Source organism: Balaenoptera borealis (genome assembly GCF_965194805.1).
Source record: "Balaenoptera borealis genome assembly, chromosome: 5".
In the NCBI taxonomy this organism is placed as follows: domain Eukaryota; kingdom Metazoa; phylum Chordata; class Mammalia; order Artiodactyla; family Balaenopteridae; genus Balaenoptera; species Balaenoptera borealis.
In genome coordinates this window covers 75,708,052-75,727,091 of record NC_138862.1, presented here as the reverse complement: position 1 = coordinate 75,727,091, position 19,040 = coordinate 75,708,052, and the positions used below count along the sequence as shown (strand labels likewise).

At 39.2% G+C, this 19,040-nt stretch overlaps 1 protein-coding gene across 2 annotated transcripts in view; it reads right to left on the bottom strand.

The window, feature by feature from the left end:
• Nucleotides 1-6,522: 6,522 nt before the first annotated feature.
• The window catches only part of MB21D2 (Mab-21 domain containing 2), a 113,205-nt gene continuing 100,687 nt past the window's right edge, over nt 6,523-19,040 (bottom strand). For both annotated transcript variants that reach the window (XM_082393030.1, XM_082393031.1), the window contains one exon: nt 6,523-18,312. In XM_082393030.1, the coding sequence (XP_082249156.1) occupies nt 17,048-18,312 (1,265 nt within the window). In that variant the 3' untranslated portion in view covers nt 6,523-17,047. The remainder of the gene's footprint in view (nt 18,313-19,040) is intronic.

Here is a 19,040-nt window from a genome sequence, read left to right as displayed (position 1 = left end):
GGTCAAGCTCGCTGGTCAACTAGTGGTTACTTGCTTTTAATGACCTCTTCCAACATGCCTTTTAGCCATCTCTCACTAGCTGTGTAGCCTAGGAAAAATCATTCTGTTTAAGCCTCAGTTTTGTCAATTGAAAAATGAAGGAAATAATCTTTACCCTAACTACCCCATAGAATGTACTGAGAAGGAAATGAAAAAATAATTGTGAATTCATTTTATATGTAACAAAAGGATAAACACATGTGAGTTTTGTAAGCTCTAAAAAGGTGATTTCACATGTGTGGAGTGCGTGGTGGGAAATCAGCATGGGGTTTCTTCAAACAATTCAAACTAACCCAATGAATCACTGGCATCAGTAGTATTGCATAATATCCCTTGGGTGTGCCGGTTGGGATAGAGATAAGATTGACAACTGCTGCTCTAGAAGTTATAGTGGGAGCTCAGATAGAAAGCTAATCAATGACTCATTTGAAGATTATAGCAGTCAACCTTCCAGAATTACTTTAAGAAGTGATAACCTCAAAAGAAGGACTTGTCAAAAGAACTTTAACTCAGATTATTTTGCCAGTTTAATCATTATTTAATATCTGAATATTTGCCACTTTATTCAGTTAAAATAAATTCTTGAGAAACTAGGAAGCAAAAAACATGTCTTACTTTAATATCCCCAACACTGCACAATGCCTGGCATGTGATGTTTATTAAATGACTGAATTAAGTGGATGGTTTTGTCTCTCTTATGCCATTAAATCTATTAAAAACTTAAAAAAATGCAAATGTAGCCCTCCCACAGCATGGCATCAGTCCTAGCTGGTTTTAATGGAATTTCTTTAAATATTCAAGGAATAGACCATTCTTAATATTTAAACACTATAAATGGACTTTTAATGGCAATCTTTCCAATGAATTTCACAGGTCCAGTCTCAACTTGATATTAAATTTGTCTCTATTACTGTAGTCACTATTAAGAAACTGCATAATGGAATAAGAGTGGAAATCACATTGGCAGGAATGGGATCTGTGAAGAAAATCAGAAAACTTTACTGATATACTGACATAATGGAAATAAATTCCATATTTCTGAAAGGGACTTCAAGGGTGCAAAATATCAATTAATCAATTTAACAAAATGCCTCAAAAATAGCTGGAATAGCTAGGACAAATTTTGGGGGGAAAAAAAGAGATAGACTTACTCTTTCATATAATAAACCACATATTCAAGATACAATAATTAAGACACTGTGGATCTGAAACAGAAACAGAATGACAGATGATTGGGTTAAATAGCACATTGAGCTCCAGAAAGTCTACATCAGAATTTAATACATTTTGTGGCATTACGTAACAGTGGGGAAAGGACAGATATAAACAAATGCTAGGAGGTAAACAGACTAACCATTCATAAAAATAAGTAATTTAGGGCTTCCCTGGTGGCACAGTGGTTAAGAATCCACCTGCCAATGCAGGGGACACGGGTTTGAGCCCTGGTCTAGGAAGATCCCACATGCAGAGGAGCAACTAAGCCCATGCTCCACAACTACTGAAGCCTGCGCACCTAGAGCCTGTGCCTTACAACAAAAGGAGCCACTGCAAGGAAGAGCCCGCGCACTGCAACGAAGAGTAGCCCCCACTCGCTGCAACTAGAGAAAGCCCGCGCACAGCAACAGAGACGCAACTCAGCCAAAAATAAAAAATTTTATTTTAAAAAATAAGTAAATTAAACGTTTACAATAACCTTATACAAAAATAAACTCCAGTAGGATTAGGGAATTAAATCTCTAAAAATATACAAAATAAAACACGAAAAGAAAATATACATGAGCATTCTTAATAATTAAAGGCCTTTCTAAAAATAACTTCAGTAATCATAAATGAAAACATTGGTAGGTTTTAGTAAAGAAAAACTCAATACTTCTGTGTATGAAAAGACAATAAATAACAGCTAAAGAGCTGTAAAATGGTGTAGTAAAGATATCTTTGCTTTTTTTTTTATAAATTTAATTTTGTGGTGCTATTTATTTATTTATTTATTTTTAATTAATTAATTTATTTATTTTGGCTGTGTTGGGTCTTCGTTTCTGTGCGAGGGCTTTCTCTAGTTGCAGTGAGCGGGGGCCACTCCTCATCACGGTGCGCGGGCCTCTCACTATCGCGGCCTCTCTTGTTGCGGAGCACAGGCTCCAGACACACAGGCTCAGTAGTTGTGGCTCACGGGCCTAGTTGCTCCGCGGCATGTGGGATCTTCCCCGACCAGGGCTCGAACCCGTGTCCCCTGCATTAGCAGGCAGATTCTCAACCACTGCGCCACCAGGGAAGCCCCTTGCTAACTTTTTTAAGCAATCAATTGAAAGCAACAATTGAAGTGGGAAAAAAAAATCCTTTCTGAGATAAAACTAGGAAACACCCATGCCCCTAGTCACATATATTTGAAGAATTCCTGCCAGGAATGGTGAAAATTGGACCAGGGAAGGGAGAATGTGGAGGGAGCATGCTCACTACAGAGCGCAAGTGGAAGCAGCTGATTCTAAAATATGAGGGACATGAAAGAGGACAAAATCAACGAACTTTTGTTTGCAGATGAGGAAGCAGCATCTGAGAGCCTCGTTGAATCCCCTTTAATATCACAGAGAGGCAAAGGAAGTAAGGACAAATGAGGAAAGAGACAGAAGAAAAGAAGCTTCCAACATGCCACATCTGCTACCATGTGCCAGGGTTGGAAAGAATTTTGATGAGCAAGAAGCTCTGCAGTTGCTAATCTTTCTCAGCCAAAATGAACAGGACTTAACCCCTTATAACCACAGCCCCTGTTTCACATGAGCTTCATTCTGAGTTAGAGAGAATTCCTGGGTTTTCCACACTATCCTCCTGTTGCAGATAACTAGCCAAGGAAGAATTTACCTCATTCAGAATCCAAGGCACTTGCTGTGGGTTGGCACCACATGTGTAGTTTTTAATTTTACCAAAATTTCCTGGAAAGAAAATACATCCACCAGTATAGGAGAGGAAAAGACATGGACAACATTTTCAGCAAGATCCCCCCAAAAGCATCTGTGGCCAAACCATCAATAGCAGTAGGATCTGCATGAAATAACTGTTGTGTGGTGGAAGTTCACTACTGTATCCTAAAAGATATCAAAACTAAAAAATTACCAATAAGTGCTCATCCACAAGAAGGGAAACACCATCCTGATGGAAAACCAGTATGGACTTGATAAACAGCAAAAGGGAAAGACTTTCATGAGGTCCAAGTTTTGGTAACTACAACAACAGCAGCAGCAGCAGCAGCAGCAGCAAAAGTCATATGGATGAAAAAGTGCTAAGGCTGTCTGGGCCTTTGAGAATCTCAGAAATAACCACCAAGAATTATTTTCCAGAAGGACAAAGCTCTATCTTGAGAGAAAATATTGTAAAGATACCAAATTGAGCAGAGCAAGGACAACAAAGACTAAAAGAAAAAAGGCACTGAGGAAGCAGATCCCAGAAAGTAGTGCAACAGCAAAACACAGTCTAAAGCGGAGAGCACCAACCTGGCAGCAAGGCCTGTAGGGTGGAAGCTGGAGCACACAGGGCTAGAGGCAGAAAATGTTATTGAATCCAACTTGGCTCTTGAATCCGATGTTACTGAATCCAACCAGACTACAAAGAGAGGCCATATTTTAAGTTTTCTATGGTAGTAACAGAGCAGCTAGGAAATATATCCGACTCCATCCTTCCCATTCAGCAGGAAACTCCTAATAGCCCAGAAAAACACCTTATTTAAACATGGGTAACACAAAGTATACAATTTAACCCCATAAATTACAAATTATAAGAAAAAATATTAAAATGAACCTCATAATATTCTGACTATGAGAACACAGAAAAATGGCTGACAAAGCAGATGAAAACTGAGATTACAAAATGAACTAAAACACATTAAGAAAATTATTGCACCTTTGAGAGAAAAGCACAAATCAGAAATAGAGAATCTCAGAAATTAGTTCTTCAAGCTAATATGCACCACACACACACAAACACACATACGTCATGTGAATCTCTACCATGTTTGGCTTCATCTAATAGTTTTGAACCAAATTGTTTAAAAGGAGGGTTTTTTTTTTCTTTCTTAATTATTCCCAGAGATCTCTTGGTTCTTGCTTCATGTCCCCACTGGGAGGGCCTGGGAGAAGTGACATACCAGTAGCAATTACCACACTCAGAACCCAGATCTTGGTTTTTAAATACCATTTTCTACTAAAAGAAACCAGAGTTCCTTGGAAAAATGAATAATTCCAGGCCTAGGGCAGGGAAAGTACAAAATAAGTCTGGAATATCTTGTTGTGCATGAAAATAAAGAAGTAATAGGGTCAATTCAAGAGGACACAGAAGCCATCTTTAAGGGATTCCCACTAGCCAAATCTGGGACAATTTGAACATTACAATAAACAATGATAATAATGGATTATAAGACCTTAAAAATCCACAAGTCCATCCTAATTTAAATAAATGAACTAAGTAATAACATGTTGAGGAATAGAATATTTACATAGTTTGAAAGTAACTCTTTACAAAATACTTTTGAGAAAAAATTAGTAGAGGAACCTGGAAGACAACATTGTAATCAAGTAGCCAAGTTAACATTACCAGTAATAGGAAAATCTAAATAATATACCATGTAATGGGATGCATTGCGAACTCAGTGTAACAGCAAAGGAAACCATAAACAAAACAAAAAGACAACATATGGAATGGGAGAAAATATTTGCAAATGATGCAACTGACAAGGGCTTAATTTCCAAAATATACAAATAGCTCGTACAACTCAATTGAAAAAAAAAAATCAAAAAATTGGCAAAAGACCTAAATACGCCTTTTCTCCAAAGAAGACATACAGATGGCCAACAGGCACATGAAAACATGTTCAACATCGCTAATTATTAGAGAAATGCAAACCAAAACCAAAATGAGGTATCATCTCACACCAGTCAGAATGGCTATCATCAAAAAATCTACAAATAATAAATGCTGGAGAGGGTGTGGAGAAAAGGGAACCCTCCTACACTGTGGGAATGTAAACTTGTGCAGCTACTATGAAAAACAGTAGGTAGGTTCCTTAAAAAACTAAAAAAAGGATACAGCAATCCCACTCCTGGGCATATATGTGGAAAAGATGAAAACTCTAATTTGAAAAGATACATGTACCCCAATGTTCATAGTAACACTGTTTACAATAGCCAAGACATGGAAGCAACCTATGTGTCCATCAACAGATGAATGGATAAAGAACACGTGATATATATATATATAGATAGATATAGATATAGATATAGATATATAGATATATAGATACACAACAGCACAGAGTTTGCTTTTACAGTCAATGATGCAAAAATGAATTATAAACATGTAGGAAAAACTGACAAGTCTAAACTGACTTGTCTAAATTAACTACCTTGTAATCTTCAAAAGCATCAAGGCCCTAAAAACTAAGAAAAGACTGAGAAATGGTTGTAGATAGCTAAGAAGACTAAAGAAATGTGACAATTAAATGCAATGTAAGAATCTGAGCTGGATCCTCTTTGCTGTAAAGGACATTGCTAGAGATATTGGTCCAACTTGAATTGAGGCTGAATATTAAATAGTAACAATATATCAATGTCAATTCTCTAAATTTGACAGTTGTAGTTATGTGGAAAAATTTCCTTGTTAGTAGGAAATGCACATAAGCATTTGGTGGTGATGGGGCATCATATCTACATTTTACTCTCAAAAGTTTCAAGGGAAAATGTCTTTGTGTTGTACTTTCAAATTTTCTGTAAATTTGACATTGTTTCAAAAAAAGAAAAGAGTAAATTAGAAGGAAGATAAGAATAGATAGACACAGAAAGCAGAGCAAAGAAAATGAAAAATGGTTAAGAAATTAAATTTTAAAAATTAGAAACAAAAAGATTTTAAGACAATGACAGATATGGAAGACCAACAGGGAAATGGAATATGGATACTAATGAATATCAGAAGAAGAAAAATCAAAACAAAAATAAATATTTAAAACTATATCTTAAGAAAGTTTTCTAAAATTAAAAAAAAAAAGTATTGAATATATAAGCTGAAGTAAAACTCCAGGGAACTGGTAAATATTTCTCAGAGTGGTCAAACCAAAACCTATTCTAATGTGGAATTTCAATGTTAGAGAAAATTTAAAAAAAAAACATGGGAGGGATAATCATAACAGAAGAGAAAATGACATTGGGAGCAAAGCCAACAGTCAAAAATAAGAAAAGGATTTTGAGTGGTTTTCCTTGGCTCTTGATGTGTTCATAGGTTTATCAATACTGCTGAGTTGTTGTTTGTTTGAGGAATCAATGCAGAGTTTGATGTGACTGAAGAATTACAGGTGAGAACATTTTCAAAGTTAAGAAAAACACTAATTCTGTACAACCTGAAGTGTGGAATCTGCCAACATGTATTACAACTGATGGTGGCATAAATACATGTGGAGCAGAACAAAAGCTTAGATTGACAAATTTGCAAAACTTGTGAAAAATGTAATGTTTAAACCCTTTATTGTTCATTGTACGATTCATCAACAGGGACTTTGAGGATGACATTTGAATCGATCGTGTGTTATGAACACAGTGGCATCAATGGTGAACTTTATGTGCTCTTATAGACTTAATCACTGGCAATTCTGATAATTTTTGTTCAGAAATAGTTGAATAGCTTTAATTACCCAACCATATAGAACGTTAACAACCTGACACTAGTAAACTTTTTTGGTGACTTTTATGGGCACAGGGCTGAGATTGAAATTTTTTTGAATAAGAACTGCCCTCATTGGCTATTGTTAAACTTTTAATGGCTTTGGAAATAAGCTGTTACTACAAATTTGATAATGTTTCCTAATGAATTCAACCAAAAATAACAGGGCAAAACAGTGCTAATGTGTGAAACTTATTCAATACTAAAGTCATTTCATTGACAACTAATATTTGAATCTCAAGTACATTCAAACTGCTTTATACACTTCCCATGTTGGCCAAAGATAAAACAAGAAATGAAATGCCATTTCCACACAAATTTGCAGCAGATATATTTCCCAAGTTCAAACTACAGTTCCAGGAGTATTTTCCAGACCTCAGTGTGTGAAAGAATGGAACTATCTGTGTTTCTTATCTTTTATTCCCATATGTGGCCCCGCCATACCTCCGGCTTTAACTGACAAGGGCGTAATTTCCAAAATATACAAACAGCTCATACAACTCAAGTAATTCTCCCTCTACAACACTTTCCCAACCATCCTCAGAATTTTATAAATCCTCTTAACCTTCAAAGGCTTCCCTAAACATCCCAGCCCAAGATTTCTCCCTAAGCTCAACTCCTGTAATAACTATTATCTGGTCTTTCATTTGACCCTTTGTGTATTGATGTTTTCTTGCTTAGTATATATCCACCTACACAATCAATATCTCCCCATATACGCTGTACATTTCTTGAGGGAAAAAGTTACATCTTAGAGTACAATCCACAGCCCCTGCTGGCATACTTGAAACACTGGAAAATGTTGGTTGAATAACTGCTTGAGCAGGTATTTTTAGTTGCAAACACAAAAGTAATAAATGAAGGACTATGGAAAGACTCATCCACACTTTGCTCTTACAAATTTAATTGAATTAACATTTCCTAGGTATTTATTTACTTTTGGCTAGTCATAGAAATAAACCTGAAATTGTCTCTACTCCCAGAAAATAAAAGGTAAGGTAGACTTATTTCCTGCAGTGGCTCTCAGCTAGAGGAAGTTTTGCTCCCCAGGGGACACTTAGCACTACCTGAAGACATTTTTGTTTGTGGCAACTAGGAGGTGCAGGATGCTATCGGCATAGAGTGAATAGAACCCAAGGATGCTGTTAGGCACCCTGCAATGCACAGGGCAGCCGTCCACAACAAAGAATTATCTGGCTCAAAATGTCAATAGTACCAAGGTTGAGAAACTGTAATTTTCTGTGCCAATGTGGGCTGAGATATATAAAAATAGTTCTCAGTATTTGTTTTCATCTTCTAAATTATGACATTTTCATCTGACTTATTTTTTATATCTGCGAATCTAGGGCTGATGTTCTCCCCTCCCATTCACCCCCACTTCACTAGACTAATACGTTCATGAGGCTGGAAACTGGCCCCCCTCTTTGAGGTGCTCAGTAAGTGTTAAATGGATAATGAAGTATTGAAATATTATCCATTCTTCCCAACACATTTGTTTAACACTTGCTTTCTAGAACGACTGACCCTTCAACAATCTAGAAGGACCTTCAGAGATAAGTGCATCATGTGCTTTTTAATATTCAAGACAGTGGCAACTTTTCTTCAAATAACTTCCTATGGGAAATTCTAACATGGAAGGCAGATAAAAATAGAGATGCTCCATTGAGTCAAGGTGAGGGATCCAGAGCCCAACGGCCAGTCCATCCCTAAGGTGGACATTGAGAACCAACCCACTCAAATTACACTCAAATAACAATCAGGAAAACTGAAGTAGAAAGTGAAAGTAACTAGAATAAAGTCAGAAGGCTAGATAGTGGTAGATCACTAACTGAAGCTGTGTTCATTCATTAAACACCCTGAAAGACAGGTGCAGAACAAAGGTTCCTATTATGTTGAACTAACCTAATATTATACTATGCTAATATATGTGTGTGTGTTTATATCTGAGCAACTAGGGCTGATTCCCCCCACTACCACATTCACCTCCTAAAAACTCCATGAGGCCCCTCGCCACCATGGAAATTCAAGACGAACAAAATCTGTGGATCAACTAGCTATAGAGACATTTCATTATGAATCCTTCTTTCTAGTGAGACAGGTACTTCTGTGAGATCAATTTAGACAGGAAAAAAATTTTTAAAGTCCTTTAACACCCACTTGCCCTTCTATGTAAATAAATGATTCTTAATGGGGGGGAGTGTTGTTGCATACTGGGATTTTGGAATTAGGAGAATGTGTAGTCTGAAAAAGCATAGCCTGTAAATTTAGTTTTAACCCCCCCTAATACCTATAATTTTTGTAATACATACCTCAGAAAGCTTGTCAAAATATTTTTGGCTGGCGGGTGGGAATACTTAGAAGGTAGTGATTCTCTAACAAATAATAGGAAAGTAGAAAAGGGATGTCTAAGAGAATCTCACAAGGAGAGGTTGCAGTATGAGGTTTTGTGTTTATCAGAAGACTGCAGGATATTTAAAAGTGGGAGGTAGAACACAGGGAATTTCATGTAATGACCTGGGACCTTTCAACGTTCTACGTAGCTGGTGTTAAAAACAATCGAAAGAGGATTGAGTCTGGGCATCGAACGTTTGGAAAATGAAGCGGCCAATGCCAAAGGCCAGAGATGTAGGCCAGGACCTTTACTGTGAAGATAAGGAAACCATTCCTGGGCTCTCTGCTATACTTCTGTTATGATTCTTTCCCACACTATCAGCATAGAAAAACACAAAATGACTGGAAGGTCAGTATGAGGCTGGAGTCATGCTGTGATCTTGTCAGAGTCGCAGGATTATGATGGAAGACATTGCCCCAAAGGTTTCTACCATGAGGTGAACACATAGTAGTCAGAGATCACATTTAAGTGGATTATACACACAATCTACCTTCATGTCACACAAACCCCCAAACGGCTTTTTTCCTCTTAGAATTCTTGTATAAAGAAGCCGAACAAAACTGATGTGTGAGTTAGCCAGGGTCAATGCTATATTTAGCAACTTGAGAGCAAAAACAGTTTCAACTTTCCAGTAAAATCCTTTTGTAAGCAATAGCTTTATAAAATGTCACAAACACAGCTGTGTGGAGGGCACAGAGAGATTTGTACCTATGAGCACGAGACTGGCCTTGGGGAACTTTCAGAACAATGATGCCACCCTGGAGTGAAATTTTTAAAACAAGGGGGAGGGGAGGGGGAAGGGGAGGAGGGGAAGGATGGGATAAGCAAAAGCGATGTCTTCTCATTAACCTAGCCTATCGGAGCACTGCCCCAAATGTCCATCCACCTCAGTTCATTTGGAGTGCCCGCCGGGGTCTGCAAATTCCATCTACCTGTCATAAAGTGTCATCAATTAATCTTCCCTCGGGTCCAGCTCCTATCTTTGTGTTTATTCTCCCTCTACAGCCAACAACTCTTCATGGAGGGGTCCTTAGAGGTCACAAATCTCACTCCTCAATTTATAAATGACAAGAGCAAACAAGACCTAGAAAAGGGAAGAGGACAGTCATTTGGTGAATTTCAATAAGCATTATAGAAAGTACCTGCCAATCACCGTAGAAGATCTGGTGTGTTTTCTGGAGGAGATTATCAAGAGGATGAATCCTCCAGCTGACCCAAGAGCTGGACCCTGGCAGTCGGAGGCTCTTCACCCCTCCTCTCGTCCAGGTAATGTATGCTCCGCCCACCATTCCCACACTAGGAGCAAGGATGCAGCCTTGAGAGAGTAAAGTGTTGCTGAGACCATCTGGACTGGATACTGACTGAACCCTGTGAAGGCCTCAATGGAAACTTAAAGATTCTGGGGGGCAGGTACGGAGATCTACTCCTCCTGCAGCCACCCAAGACAAGCCTACCCTCAAATATAAGTTCTCTTGCTTATTAAGTCTGCCACCTACCAACCTGGAGTCGTCTGGCCCTTTCTTCAGCCTCTTGCCCTCTGTGTACAGGGGCGAATTTCAGATTTCACTCGCGAAGTTGCCCTGGTTGTGAACCAAGTGTTTTATTTTGTTTTTAAGAATTCTTATTATTACATGAAATGGAAAGCTTCTTTGCATTTATTCATTCCCATAAATAAGGAAGAGCTTGGCTCATGATGACAGATATTTGCTTCAGTCTTCCAAGCACAGCCTGTGTTGAGGCTGGAAGAAGCAAGGATCACAAACGAACCTGTTTATTTCAAGATAGCTTTGACAGTCAAAATCAAGAAATGCCATCTTGCCCCTTGGGGCCAGCCCTTAAGTCATCACTAAAATCATGTCTTTAATTTACTGATAGCTGGTTTTACAAAACCTGGTTTAAGAGTGTGATTTCTATGAAAAGATTTATGAATGTAACTAATAAATGTATAGGTTTATAAAATGTAAATGGTAAGATTTTATAGAGGTTTAGTCAAAGTTTTAACCAATGACCAGAAAATTTTTTAAATACCATCACATTACAAAAAAACCTAAATTAAAAAAATACAGTTCTAAAAATACAAGCTGTTCTATTTACATGTATTTCACTTTTACATCAATGCCTCTGAAAGATCTATTACAGTTGTTGGTTACCTATCATTAGTAGTTAATTTTTAAATGTAACTAAGTTCCCAACTGCACATTTTTTTTCTTTCAAAGACAATACCTCTCTCCCCACATCTTGAAAAATGAGTAGTGTTTTGCTAATAGTAGTAGTTCTCCTACTGCCCATTCCTTTGAGCTCAGGGATTAAAATAAATTTCTTTAGCATTTTGCCGTATTTGCTTTAATTTTTTGTTGAAATATTTTAACATAAGTTACAGACATATTTCACTTCCTAATACTTCAGCATGCGTCTTTAAATAAGGATATTTTCTTATATAATCACAATACCATTATCATACCTGACAAAACTTATTAGTAATTCTTTAATACCATACTCAAAAATCCCAAATTGGGGCTTCCCTGGTGGCGCAGTGGTTGAGAGTCTCCCTGCCGATGCAGGGGACACAGGTTCAAGTCCTGGTCTGGGAAGATCCCACATGCCGCGGAGCAGCTGGACCCGTGAGCCACAATCACTGAGCTTGCGCGTCTGGAGCCTGTGCTCCGCAACAAAAGAGGCCGCGATAGTGAAAGGCCCGCGCATCGCGATGAAAAGTGGCCCCCGCTCACCGCACCTGGAGAAAGCCCTCGCACAGAAACGAAGACCCAACACAGCCAAAAATTAAATTAAAAAAAAAAGCTCATTAGGAATGGTTTAAAAAAAAAAAAATCCCAAATTGCTCCAAAAAATTTTTTTATAGCTGGTTTGTTCAAATAAGTATCCTCTGAAGGATCATGGATAGCATTTGCTCATTATGTAACTCTAAAACACCTCCTCCCCACTCTTTTTGTACCATGGTATTAATTGTTGAAAAGTCCAGACCAGTTGTCTACAAGATGACCTGCCTCCTAGATTTGTTTATTTCCTTGTGGTGCTAGTTGTTTGTCTAGTTTCTGAATTCTGTATGAAGTAGAAGGTGTAACAAAAATTTGAATAAACTCACTACTGGCAAGAATACTTCATAGGTGATACTGCTACTTCATATTTGGTCCATTTCCTATCCCAGCCGGAAACTTTCCCACAGTGGTCATCTCTCTTCTCCCAGGATCTGTCAGTGACAGAAAATTAACTTTCTCTAAATGATCCATCTACTCTGCTGATGAAAAGCTCTGAAGAAAAGTTTATGCCAGGTTCTGTTATTTATGGTTTACCTTTTAACTAAATGAAGATCCTGTATAAAGCACAGAATTGAATCTAAATAATAAGAATAGATACTAATATCAGAGGCAGAGTGGCATAGCAAAAAGTTCTTAATTTTGGAAACTGACAAATGGTTTCAAATGTTGGCCCTGCCCTACCACTTAATTGTCTTTGGAACTTTGAACAAGTTATCTAATGTCTGAATTGTGGTTTCCTTAAATGTTTAGAGTTATTGTGAGGCGTAAACAGGTTCATGAGTAAAAGCATCTAGCAAGAAGATCTGCACCAGCAAGTATTCAATAAATGTTTGCTGGGCTCCCCACATATGCCAGTGCAATAAATAAGATTTTTTTAAATGACATTCTGCAGAAATGAATACTCTATGTGTGTAAATAGATGGATTTATAAATCTAAAATTGAGATTATTTTGGAAACAGAGGTAATTAATCTTAGATTGTGAAAGCCAGAAAGGCAGGGAACAGCCTCAATTCTGCATTTTACAGATAAGAATGTAAAGTCAAAGAAACAAGGTTTTGCTTCTACCCACACTTAGACCCCCCTTAAGCATCTGTGATAAATTGGTGGAACAGAAGATGGCAGATGAAAAATGTGCCTTCCCTTCCCAAGCCACATTAAGAATCCATTCGTCCTGAAAAGAGAGGGAATGTGGTCTAGAAATGCAAATATTTTCATCTCAGCTGCCATGCCAAATGAAGGCTAAATGTGTCTTTAAAGATCTTTGAAAATCAATGCTTTTATATGGGAGATTAATATTTGAGTTTTCTGAAATTTCTTCATTACCCTAAACCACACAGACCCAGGCATATGGACTCCCTGAAGTTTGATGAATGTCAGGACCCAAGTGCGGATTGAAAACTGCCAGCCCACACTTAGAAAGCCAGGGTCACACTACATTAGTATGAGTTCAGTGCCATATGGTAAATGCCCCAGTTTATTAAACATGCTGCTTTTGAACTTACTGCTAATAGGGTAGCATTATAAAATGGGCATAGAGAAAGAAACAGAATTAGTTAAAATTTTTATAGCTTGATTTCTACCATGTATAATGTGTATTTTCTTAAAAAACGAAAAAAAGAGATTTTTCCAGTTAATTAACAGAAGGTAGAACTTTAGAGAACTTTAGACATATTGCAAATAATTCTCCATTGGCGAATATTTATTCTAAACAAGGTTTAGATCATACATTTTTTGTTTACCTAATGAAAATTACAGCATAAGAGGTACATTTTCAAAACTGGCTATTTTTCTCAGAGAGGGGCATTAACTACATCGATTCAATCAGTTTAAAACTATATACATATTTACCTGATATTAATAAAATAACAGGAACAGGAAATAATGTCCATCCCCTTCCTTTAGTATAGGTAGTAGTTAGTGCTCCATTTCATGGTAAAAAGGTTCACCTGCAGATAAGAATATGGGGAGTCTTTCCTTGACCCCCAGTAATGACCAGATAGGAAGTGGAATAGCCACACAAGCAGTCCCTTGGGCGACTCAAAGGAAGAGGTTCTGGAGAGAGCTTATAAGGATGGAGTTCAGTCCCTTCCCCGAAGACCACCGCTGAGGTATGGCGCAGCAGGAAGCTCCCTGACCCAGCAGCTGCTGCTAAGCACAGCCTTCCTTTTCCTTCCCGGCCATACTGTCCAAGGCTGAACTCCAGGTTAGGAAATTGTTCTCAGCAAGGTAATGATCTGATCCAAAATAATCAGCACTTAGCTGTAACCAGCCAATGGGCTTAATCCTTCCAGGAAGTGTTAACAAAACACCCTAACGAAACCTCCAATTCATGATGTGAAAGCAAGTGTGTGTGTGTGTGTGTGTGTGTATGTTTATAAGGGGTTGGTGAAGAAGTCACTAGGGGCTCTTCAACGAGCCCCCAAAGCCTCCTCCCTGTTTGCTCACATCTCCACCTGGAAGTTAAATTAGCCACATATACCTGCCTCTCATGTTCTCTGAAATAACTTTGCACAGTAATTTCAGGGACATTCTTATTTTGAAAATGTCTGGTCCCGTTTGGCTCCATCCGCTCTGAAACCAACCTTTCCTTGCATCTTTGGATCTTCCATTCCAGATGAGAAAGCCATACAGTCCAGAATAATCTACTCTTGAAATATGTAAAAACATGTCCCATCAGAGCACCAGAATCCTGTTGAGTTATAGCTTATGAATTCCCACAACCCAAAGAAGTATATGTAAGTAACATTAAAATGATGACTGCTGCCTTGAGGCATTTTATATTGTACTTGAAACATTATTTTAACCAATCTTCTGGGCTTCAAAAGGACAGAGGGTTAGCAGGTCAATGATTTGCTTATGTTTCAGACAAGAAAAGGTATCAGACTACATCTCATTTCTACTCACCTTCAACAATGTCTGACTTACCAGCCCTAGGTCTACGGTACTGATAGCAAACCCAAGTACTTCCTCTTCCATATCCAGGGTGCATGCTGCTGCCCCAGCGTCCCAAGCTAGAATCCTGAGCATGTCCCTGAATGAAGCAGCTGACATTGTATGCCCAATGCCTAACTAATGATTGTGGCCAGGAAAATGGTTATTTTGATTGGCCTACACCAATCAGGGTGCATGTCTGAAGCTGGGGATGAAGTCATTTCCCAAGAAGGACACAGATTATATGGAGGATAGGTAGATACTAGTAGGAAAACTGGAGAAAGGGAAGAATGAATACTGGTTGTTCGCTACATAGACATCTGGCCTGAAAGACAACAGCAAGCCCAGGGCTATATCTACTGAAAATTACTGTTGGGATTACTAATAAGAAAATAGTTTCCAGATTACAAACTAACAAACAACAACAAGATTCCAAGGCCAGTATGTTTGTTTTATTATTATTATTTTTGTTTTGACTTAAGATGGTTGAATGATTTCATTTTCATTTATAAGCATTACAATAATTCCCATGCAAAAACCAAGACCGTATATGCCTAATTTCAATCGGCCAAAATCTAACCCGTGAGACTGGACATTCAAGATCAAAATCAAAATGTTGCTTGACCTTTCCAGTAGTAGACATCACGGTCATCCTTTGAGAGATCGGCAGGCCCCTGACCTCCCAAACACTACAGTTTGCCATGAGTTCATAACAAAACAGGGAGCCGATCGATGCCTTGCAGCACCTAAACCTGGCAAGTAATTTCATTCATGAAGACAGGACACCTCTACACCATGGCTGCCACCCACAGTTATCTCCTGGTTCCTGTTCTATAGAAAAACCTGCTTTTGAACAGGCATGGTATCTTCTATTTGGGGACTGATATTAATTTTTCCTTCCAGTTTTCCTCAAAACTCTCAGTAGAAGAGACTTTACAAAAAAGCCTACCTCTATAATGTCAAAAGAAATACAGTTGACCCATGAATAATGCGGGGGTCAGCGGCACCAACCCCTGTGAGGTCGAATATACATATATAACTTTACAGTTGACCTTCTATTCACGGGTCCAAATCCATATATTCAACTAACACATTTAGTGGAAAAAATCCGTGTATAAGTGAACCCATGCAGTTTAAAGCCGTGTTGTTCAAGGATCAACTGTACATACAAAGACAACTACTTTATCAAGTATGTACTTTCCCCAGCTTCAGATAAAGTCACTTAGCAGATATAAAGCTTTAAAAATTTCTCAGTAAGATAGGAACCAGGAATATCAAGGAGGGCAAAACAGGACCCCACAATTAAAGAACTAAACAAAGAATCATTCTATTGATTAAGACAAATGGGCTAAATGAAGAAATGATAGCATTTCAACAGTGGATGTCAATTTATATTGAAATACACGCATTGGAACTCCGACAATGGCAAAAATCTCATTAGTGCAAATAACAATTATAATGGTATATTCTTTAATAGGATTTAAATAAGGCTTCAAATAATTACACACACTAAAACTACCATTTGGAAACCTTAATTCTATCTGGAAAGTTGTCAAAGACACCCTTCCAAACCATCCAAAGTTCTGATTTAAAGACAATTACATTCAATGAAGTTGCTCCAAACACAATTTGTAGCATTATCACTTTCAAAGTCTACGTTGTTTGGCAGAGAGGGAGAAAATACCCTGGCCACTGGTCGAAAGAAATAAATCCAACTAACGTACCAGGTAGTTCCCAGGTTCAGATGATTTTCAAATACCTGTGGTGATGAACGCTCGTTAAAAAAAATAAAGACAAAAAAAGGAAAGCAAAAAAATAAGAGAATCCTGAAGCATGAGAAAGAGATTTGTTTCCTCACTCCCATGAACAAAAGTATGAAAGCACAAAGTATGAAACAGAAAAAAGTGAGAGAATTCATGGGTATTTTCATCTATGGCTCAAGTTCTCCTTAAAAAAACAAAAACAAAACCAAACACCAAAACAATGTGTAATAACTACAAAAAGTAAACAACAAAATCAGAGGCAGAATATGAAATAGTAATATACTGTTTCAGAGCCTGCACCATCCTGCAGAACCAGGAAACTTAAAATGTGTTCTTAACAGATCCAATCTAGGCTGGATATGTAAAAAACGGAAAGACGGCATCACAAACCACACTACCTATTATGAGAGTTTTAGAACCCGAGGGGAAAAAAAGGCAGCAAAAACGCTCAGAAAAATTTATCATCAATTCTGAAATGGGGCCTTGTCACATCATCAGGGTTAATGAAGACGGAGATCGACTTCCCCGGGTTCTCAGTCACTAGTTGCTGCAGTTTTTTGGCCAGACGGTCATCGGGCTGGTTGGGGTCCCCTCCGTCGGACTGCGGGGAGGGGATGCTAGTGGTGCTCCCTCGTCTCTGGAGCTCCAGTGTCAGCCGGTTGGCTGCCTTGACGTGCTCGATGGCGGTGCGCAAGTGCTCCGCCGGGTCTGAGCGGACGGAGGAGAGCTTCCGCGCGTGGAGCATGACCGTCTCCTCGGACAGGTGCTCCAGCATGTTGCACTGCGGGATGAAGTAATTGGGACACATCTTGTTGACCAGACAGTGTTGCAGGTCATCGATGAGGCCCAGCAAAAAGTGGGCTGCATAGTCTTCTTGGGCCAAATAGTTGGCAGGAAGTCTGTCGCAGGCCCAGAGCATCATGCTCCGCAGGTGATAGGGGCTGATAGCCTTGGGCCGGGACAGGAGTTTAATGATGATGGCTTTGCAGGCCTGGTAGGCCTGCATGAGGCTGCTGGAGATGCACTTCTTCAACTGCACCTCACTCCTGGCAAAGGACAGCCGCCACTCGTTGTCCTTCTTTCCCTTGTAGGAGCAAGCAGGCACCAGGTAAAACCCACTGATGACTTCTTCCTCAGTGATCTTCCCATCCCAAAAGTGGTTCTCCATGAGCCAGCTCTGGGCCACCGCCGGCCAACCCTTGAAAGAGACCACCGGGACAATATCGTACAACATGCGACTGCTCCCCACACCCAGAATGATGGAGATGATGGTCCCATTCTTTTCTACCTTTTCCACCTTTGGCATCCCTCGCTGGGGTTTCTTCTGTATCTCTGATAGGACAATGCTGATGGAGTCATAGAACCAGTCAGCCACTTTGGTTGGGGAGAAGAAGTAGTTGGTGGCACCATTGATGTGATCTACGATGGTGCAACAGTCTTTCCACTTACTGATCGTCCCCTCGTCAAAGAGCCGAAGGCTCAGCCAAGAGTGGCACAAGGCTGAATGGCGCATATCCAGTGTCACAGGCTGATTACGGTCATGAAGCTTCAGGGCTGGCACCAGAAGAGTGAAGTCCATATCATAGTCGGTCCCTCGGGCATAGACATTAAGCTCATCTAAGTCCAGGTCTACCACGCCTTCCCGGACTCCTCCAGAAAGCAATAGATACTCATTGGCCACTGGAAGTTTTTGGTCCAGCTTTTGCACCATTCCTAGAAACAGAAGGAGAAAACACTATTACAGGAAGCACAGATATAAGAGTCTTATGCATCAATCGAGAATGTGCTGAGCTTCCAAGAGCCACTATTCGTTATCAGTACAAAACCAGATCTTAGGCTGCTGCACGGACCCAGCCAACAGTACATTGTTCATTTTCATCAGTGCTAGAATCCATCCTTTTCCAAATGGGAGAATTATGCAGATTCTTCTCTCATGGTGAAAGCAGTATCGTTTTCAATCATAAACCAGGGCTCCTCTTCCCCCAGTCATCACCTCGGTTAATGGCACCGCCATCCACTCAGTCACCCAGGCTGAAAAACCTTAGTAAGTTTCAAGTCTTACTTGCCTTTCTACTGCCAAATCTTATCTATATAACCGCTGCAACATTTCTTGTTCCTTCCCTGTTCTCCATCTCTGCTGCCATCATATAACGCCTGGCTCTTCCATCTCTTGCCAAAGCTGTCTCCCTCCCCCACACCCTCCCCCTGCTTAAACTTTCCTCTGTTCCGATGATTCTCAATGTGGGCTGTGGACACTGAAAGTAAGACACTTTCAGAGGACAGTGAGGTCATGACTCCTTTCATAATACTAATACATTATTTGCCTTTTTCACTGTGCTGACACTTGAGCTGACATTTAATGGTACAAAAGTAAAGGAGGGCAAAATCGCTGGTGCCTTAGCATTAGTCAAGACAGTGGCACCAACCGTACTAACAGTCAT